We start from the raw sequence: 7,619 nt of genomic DNA, 5'->3' as shown, positions 1-7,619 counted from the left end.
ATATATATATATATAAACACACCCACATACACTTGCAAGCATGCACAAACACCCATATAAACTACAAAAAGAAATACCGTACCTAAATAAAGTTAAATTAAATATACCGTTAAGTAACAGCATTATATAGGGTATTAAGATAGGCATAATTCTTTGTATATATTACTTCTACAGATGCAAGCGGCACAAATACCGGTATATTGTTTACAATGACGGTCAAAAATGTCGTCCAATTTTCCGTTCTCATATAAATTTATCTAAAAACAAGTGATGTTTAAATTCTATAGAACCATTTTCAAAGTCATCCCAAGAACACCGGAGACCCCAATAATAAAGTTCTTTTAAATTTCTAAAAGTATCATTTCTAATTATCTGTAGTCTGTTACATCCAAATATAAAATGGTCAACAGTTTCTTTAGTATTATCATGGCATATTTTACATTTATCTGGAAAATCATTTGACCAAGATGACTTTCTTCCTTTAAGCTCTAGTGAGTTGGATCGGGCCTTGCATTTAAGATTGATTCCTTTAAAATTTGTTTTATCAAGAAGATAAAGTTAAAATTTTGGTTCTCCTTTATATTTTATATAGTCACTAAGAGATGACTTCATTTTGCTCTTACATACCATACCAATCTTTAGCGTCGGTCTTTTTGTTCTCTATTTTGCATGATTTTATCTAGCTATCATCGTTTTCGATGATATACACATTTTAACATGTTACCGTACATTTTTGTAGTATATTTTGGATTGCATATGGCCATTTCCATCTTACAACATTTTGTACTTGCAGGATTGCTTTCAGTAGTAACCTAGGCCATCTCTTTTCTTCCATATTTTTTAACATGTTAAAATATGACAGTCTAAAACTATTTTAAATGGAGTCTATGGATTGCCAAACTAAATCCCCATATAACGCTTCTTTTGCAACATTACGGGGACCTTTAAGTATAATTTTAGCCATCTGGTATTGTAAGTTTTCCAGCTTTTTTGTAGGGGTCTTGCCGTTGCATAACCACACTGAACATACGTAATTTATGGTTGGCAAACCAATGGACTTCATAATATGTTACCATAATAAATTCTGTTTTCATTGTTTATAGATTTTATGTATGCTATAATACTATTACCCTTTTTTATTACTTCATCAATATGGTACGTGTCGGTCAATGAGCGTGATACGGTTACCCCCTAAGTATTTATAATTATCACTTTCTGAAATAGAATCATTTCCAAGTTTCCATTTCCTGTATTGATTTTACTCGTTGTGCTGTTATGAGAACAGTTTGTGAAAATTAAAAGATAACTTCCATTTCTCGGAAAAATCACTTGCTGCCTGTAATAGCATAGTGAGGTCTCTCTCATTTTCACCAACAAGTACCACGTCGTCTGCCCAAACAGACTACCTATTTTACATTATAAATGCTGACACCTAATTTTCTTTCAATAATCATTTTGTTAAGTTAATAAATATTGAAAACAGAATTAGAGATAGAGAACAACCTTGTTTTACCTCTTCATTTATAAAGAATAATTCTGTTTCTAGATCATTGAATAGCACTTTACACTTTCAGTGTATAGGTCTTTGATAATATTAGCCAAAATCCTTGTTCCCATTGAAAGTTGTTTGATTGCGAGTAGAAGTCCGCCTCTCCAGACCGTGTCAAATGCTTTTTTTGAAGTCCACGAATACACACGAATTCAATGTGATGCCTCTATAATTATTGAGACCCCTAGTGTCACCCTTCTTAAACAATGGTATTATTATAATACCTTTGTTCTATTCACCTGGATTTTTTTTTCGAGATCAGCAAGCCTTTTGAAATTAAACAATGATGTAGCCATTATGTTTCCCCATTTTTAATAATTTCGTTTGTAATTGAGTCGATACCTGGGCTCTTATTATTTTTACAACCGGATATAGATTAAACTACATCTTCATAAGAAAAGGATAGTTCAATTAGAGTTGTTTTAATAGTAGTATCATCATGATTACTATGTTTTCGAATATTGGATTAGTTTTACCGATTCTGTCATTAATTTGTCCGATGTTACTAAAGTGAGTCACGAATGAGTTTTTAATTATATTTGGGTCAGACGAGGTTGTGTCTGATCCTTGAATAAGAATTGATTTTACATTATTTGTGTGGTTCCTTCCTTTTAGTTTTTTTTTGTTTTATTGGACCAATAAAGTTTAATTTTGTTAAACATTGTGTCAGCTTAATTTATATGGAATCTAAAAGTAATGAATCGACTCTATACCGTTCCTTAAGTCGTTCAATTTCTTTAAAGTTTAATTGTTTATAGTAATTCTGAAGAACAGACTGTTGTGAGCTGTTCGTTGGATTTCCAGCAGCTGGGAAATCATGAGTTTCATTTAGAGTTTTCAGTATAAACGTCGAATCTTCAATCAGGGTATCAAAGTGACCTATATAATCATAATCAATTTCACACGGGGAACATAGACGATAGGTTTCCCGCCAATGTTCTTCAAATGGATATAAAAAGGTGTTTTTATTATCACTTAAATATTGGGCAAATTCTTGAAATGTCACAGAATCATAATCCTTAATTAATTCTGCATCCACGGATTTATTTTTTCTATACATTTCCTTTATTTTAGGTACAATTATTTTTTTGATACCCTTCCAGGCCATGTCGTTCCTTTCGATTTTATTTCTATATGCAGAAAGAACACGATCAAGTGGTTTTCGAAGGAAAAAAAACTTGGTGTAAGTTTGTAATATTTCCTCTGCTTTTGCTTCTGTTACTTTGGCGAGGGTTTTGAAAGTTTGATGTACTTGGCCAGGCGAAATATCACCCGTCGAGTTATATAACCGATGTAGAACCAGGAATAACCTTTTCCAACTTGAGCAGCCTGTCTTCGGGACGGAGCAGTACATTAACTTGTACTCATCAACCACAATGAGGTTAGCCTTGTCTATTGTATTTTTGCTGTACAGGTCACCTGAGCATAACTTTTTAACATGTTGTCGTCGCAAATCGAACCGGTGGCCAATCCAATCATCATCCGATTCAACCTACACAAAATAACGTATAGCCGTTCATTAATTAAAATAGGCCTACTCCAATAATATCCTATTGCCTAAGTCTCTATGTTCTAATGTGTATAATACTAGCATCGATAGCGAGAGGTTGCAGGTTCAAATCCCGCCAGAGACATTTATTTAATACAAGAGATAAAAGGGAACATATAATTTTGTGGTGATAATTTGATGATAATTTAACAGTGTTAACGGCTATCTTGATTTATTATATGTGTTACTGTTTATTTCAAGCCGTACCTCCAGATTTATCTGGTATAACGCCCTCTTGTGTTATACAATGAAGCCTCTGCGTTCTAATGATTACGACGCTCGCCTTAACAGCGAAAGGTCGAATCCTGTCGGAGACATTTTATTACACAGTGTTTATAGGAGAGCATTCGTTGAGAGTGATGCTACACGATGTACCTTCATGTCCTTTATTCGAACACTGTATTTACCTTTCTTTTATGATTTATTTATAATTTAACGGCTTTCTTATAAACTGTCTTGCGCTAATGCACATACATTTTGAATGGAAGAGAATCTGCGAGTGTAAAATAAAAAGTTTCTCCAACCGGGATTCGAAACCAGGACCATAATTATATACTGTATAGTCTACATTTATGATTCATGTACTGTATTTAATGTATCAAGTACTTAAATTTAAAGTGAACCGTGTTATATACACTGACGTATAAAATATATTGTAGCTTGTATATAGAAATGTAAAAATATAAACGAAAAATAAGAAAGTAAAGCGATCCTGCTGCAATGATATCAATTTCTGATTTAGGAGAACGCCCTCACTGTACTTGTTACCGAACGAGATAGGATTTCTAAATCAAAGTTATTAGATTTTGTAAAAGTATTAACACTTTTATTGCTCTTAAATACTACATGTGCGTATTGTGAAATACAGTTCGTAGTATTTGATAAGTATGCGACATACATCAACATAAGTAGGCCATATACCACCTATTTTAACAGCAGTCCCTTGTAATATTATTTATACGGAATTTACAAAATCAATTTTGCAACCCGGTAAGGGCTATTGACCACACATCGATTCTAACATGCGAGATCATACGGATTACAGTTGGTAATTGAGTAATCAATATTTCGGTCAGTATTTCCTTTCTATAAGCAATTTCATTTTTATAATTTTTAGGTTCACGTGTTAGTATGCCTATTCCAAGTAGTACGGAACTGAATACTCACTTTCAAACCATATCTGTTCATCACGGACACGTGGCTCGACTGACTTGGAGTAATATATTTCAGATCAACGTAATTTCCTATTGAAAAAAATAATAATAATTCAGGCGATTCTGTCATGAACTAGGCCTACATTATAATATTTATTTATGTTTAAAATATTGTTATTTTGTATATTATTATAGTTTTAATTTTCATGTTTAGGAGTATTTGGTTTCACTTATAGCTTTTCTGTTACTGCTAGAAAACTCAAGTTTCTTTGTTTTTAAGATATCCCCTATTTTCATGTTTTATTTACTAAATATTCTTTTTTATAGATGTGCAATGTGCTTTTATTAATTTATTTTTTTCTATGGTAGCTTATTATAAAGTTATAGTTACGATATGTGTCTGTATATTTTTGTTGAGTACTTTTCTAATTGTGGAATTTTGTAATTCAACCAATTGAAATGGAAAGCAATAATACTAACAAGCAAACAACACACTGTGGCAAAATCACTGGAAATGCATACACTTGTTTTCAGTAGATACGCTACAATTAACTTTATGTTGCCTATGATTATCTCCACATAGAAAATGTAAATTAGCTCAAGCATTTCTCGTCATCGAGAAATGTTTAGTATCGAAAATGATCCAAACCGATCCTCAAATCCATCTTCATGATTGTTTTAGCCCTGTAATTGAGTAAAACTACACAAAAAGTACTTACTATTACTAGTCGTCCATAACCACATAAACGACAAACTGGTAAACAGGATAATAATAATAAAGAACGTTTTGCCTTTCATTTCGTCTACATACACGGATGCTAGGCAATTGATTGAGCCAACTCCGTCCTCTGTTACACAGATGGCAAACGCCGCCAAAATAGTACAATAGTGAAACAAGCAGCGTATACAAACGGTTGTTCTTTGAATAATCAATAATCTATTGTTGTAAAATAACAAAACTAATTTTTTCCCTTTGCTTGGTCTGATGTGCAGTATATTTTGTTATCAATTCTTATTTTGTATGCTTTTTATTCATTTTTATTAATTTTCCCCAAATTTTAATGTTTTTCTTTTTGCTAGTGTCTTTGTATGTCCCTATAAAAATATTATTATATTTTTATACAAATAATTACTAAGTTTATGATAATTATTACTCAGGCTGAGTAATTGTACTTTGTGCTTTTTAAATTTTTATTAGATGGACTGTTTGGTGAGATGATGTGATTTTCTTTGTTTATTTGTTAATTTATAACAAAATCATAAACTTTTCGGTACATCATGTACAAAAATAATATGTTTTTTTAGGTAAAACCACAGGTTGGTTGTCACGATGTTTTGGTGGGATTGTTTTGACCGTCATCAGCCACTTATGACGAGGAAAACGTCGACTCTTCCATTTTCAATTGGGTGATTGAAACGGAGTGTTGATAAGGCTTCTGATAATTCAGGCAACAGACTGCCTCTAGTAGGCGATTACCTTTTTTGAAAGCGACCACTTATCAACATTTTGTTTTCCACTCAATCATATCAATTCGTTTGATTCATATTCTTAACATTTTCTAACATTTATTTTCTTTCATTGGCATGAGTTACAAAAACAATATACAATATCATAAAGATGAGAATGATAACATGCAATGACCGAGCCTTCTTTCATTGAATGATAACATGCAATGAAAGAAGGCTCGGTCCCGAAAAGAGAAGTCTTGAGTTGGGCAAGCCTGAAAAAAAAAACAATATGAAAACTCGTTGGACAATAATAACTGAATTAATAAATACTAAAAAAGTAACACACAAAAAAAAAAAAGTCGGCCTACATAAATAAATAAATGAATAAATAGATAAATCATAAATGCATAAATCTTTGATCATAGCGGGACACATCGAGAAACGACCGATAATGTAAATCAAAGGCTTAGTTAATAATTTGAAATCAAGTGTTTTTTAAGCTTTGAGGAAATTTAGAAGAAACGGAGTTTAAAATTGTGGATGGTAAGCTGTTGATGAAAGTGAGACCTGAGTATCTAATATTGTGCTGAAAGTGATTTGTATTATGAATGGGTATATGAATTCTAGTTGATCGGGTACAGTAATTGTGAATAGAGTGGTTGTGAATAAATATATCGTTAAACTGAGTTGGAAGAAGAGAATGCGTTGCAGAATACATAAATGAGCCTTGTTGGAATAAATTGATATCTTTGAGTTTCAGTAGGTTTAAGTTTGAGAATAGATGGAATAAATGAGAGCGTGGTAGAGAGCCAGGTATAATCCTGATAGCCTTTTTTTTTGAAGAATTTGCAGATTTTGTAATGTGGACGAGTATATATTGGCCCAAACGATGTTACAATAGCTCAAAAAAGGAAGGATGATGGAACAAGAGAATACGAAGAATATTGAGGGTAAAAAAGTGGATAACCTATAAATGATGCCAAGGCTCTTGGAAATTTTGGTTTCGAGTTCGTTTACGTGAGTTTTCGATGACAAACAACTGTCAATAAGAACACCAAGGAATTTGGCGGATTTAACAGAGGTTATTTCGTGGCCATCAATTTGGATCTTATAGGCTGTCAATGGTTTTTAGTTTAGAAGGAGTCCCAAACAGGATGAAGCTACACTTTCTATGATTCAGGGATAATTTGTTTGCAGCAAAATATTGTGAAATGGGAATGAGATTAGAATTAATAGTATTAAATAAAGTTTGGATATTATGATGAGAATAAAAAACGGTAGTATCATCGGCATAAAGGGAAAAATAAAGAATTTTGGATGATAAATAGAGATCGTTAACATATATAATAAAAAGAAGAGGTCCAAGTAGGGAACCTTGGGGGACCCCACATGTAATTGGTCTGAAATTGGATACTGAGTTGGAATACTTGGTACATTGTGCACGGTCAGAAAGATAACTTTTAAAAAGGCTGTGCGTGGGTCCACGGATTCCATAGTGGGATAATTTATACAAAAGAATGCTGTGGTCAATGGTATTGAAAGCCTTGGAAAGATCGATGAAAATTCCAATCGAGAGTTGTCGGTATTTAAATGCATTAACGATTTTGTTTGTCAGATCTATTAATGCCATTGAAGTATTATAACCTTTCCTGAAGCCAAACTGCGTGTTGTAGAATATGTCATATTTAGAAATAAATTTAAATGTACGGTCATAGATGACTCCTTCCAAGGCTTTCGAGAAAATTGATAGAATTGAAATAGGGCGATAGTTTAGATTTATTGCCATATTTGAATATAGGGGTAACGCGCTAGCTTCATTCTGGCTACGGTCACACTAGAGTTTCGAATGTAGGTAAGAATGGCCCCGGAAAAAATGGCCCCAGAAAAAATGGCCCCGGAAAAAATGGCCCCAGAAAAA

General features: G+C 32.8%; 1 protein-coding gene across 1 annotated transcript; it reads right to left on the bottom strand.

The window, feature by feature from the left end:
* Nucleotides 1–21: 21 nt before the first annotated feature.
* Nucleotides 22–5,119, bottom strand: LOC117125510 (carbohydrate sulfotransferase 11-like). The gene is made up of 3 exons (XM_033272017.1): nucleotides 4,972–5,119; nucleotides 4,266–4,342; nucleotides 22–3,041 (listed from the first exon to the last, which is right to left on the bottom strand). Exons 1-3 carry the CDS (start codon nucleotides 5,048–5,050, stop codon nucleotides 2,226–2,228), a joined length of 972 nt encoding a protein of 323 aa, XP_033127908.1. The 5' UTR covers nucleotides 5,051–5,119; the 3' UTR covers nucleotides 22–2,225.
* Between the last annotated feature and the right edge of the window lie 2,500 nt (nucleotides 5,120–7,619).

The sequence above is a fragment of the Anneissia japonica genome, unplaced genomic scaffold (assembly GCF_011630105.1).
Source record: "Anneissia japonica isolate Jap-2015-1 unplaced genomic scaffold, ASM1163010v1 scaffold7731_len1735946_cov199, whole genome shotgun sequence".
Classification (NCBI taxonomy): Eukaryota; Metazoa; Echinodermata; class Crinoidea; order Comatulida; family Comatulidae; genus Anneissia; species Anneissia japonica.
The sequence above is the reverse complement of the archived record's forward strand: the minus strand, read 5'-3'. Positions and strand labels throughout refer to the sequence as shown.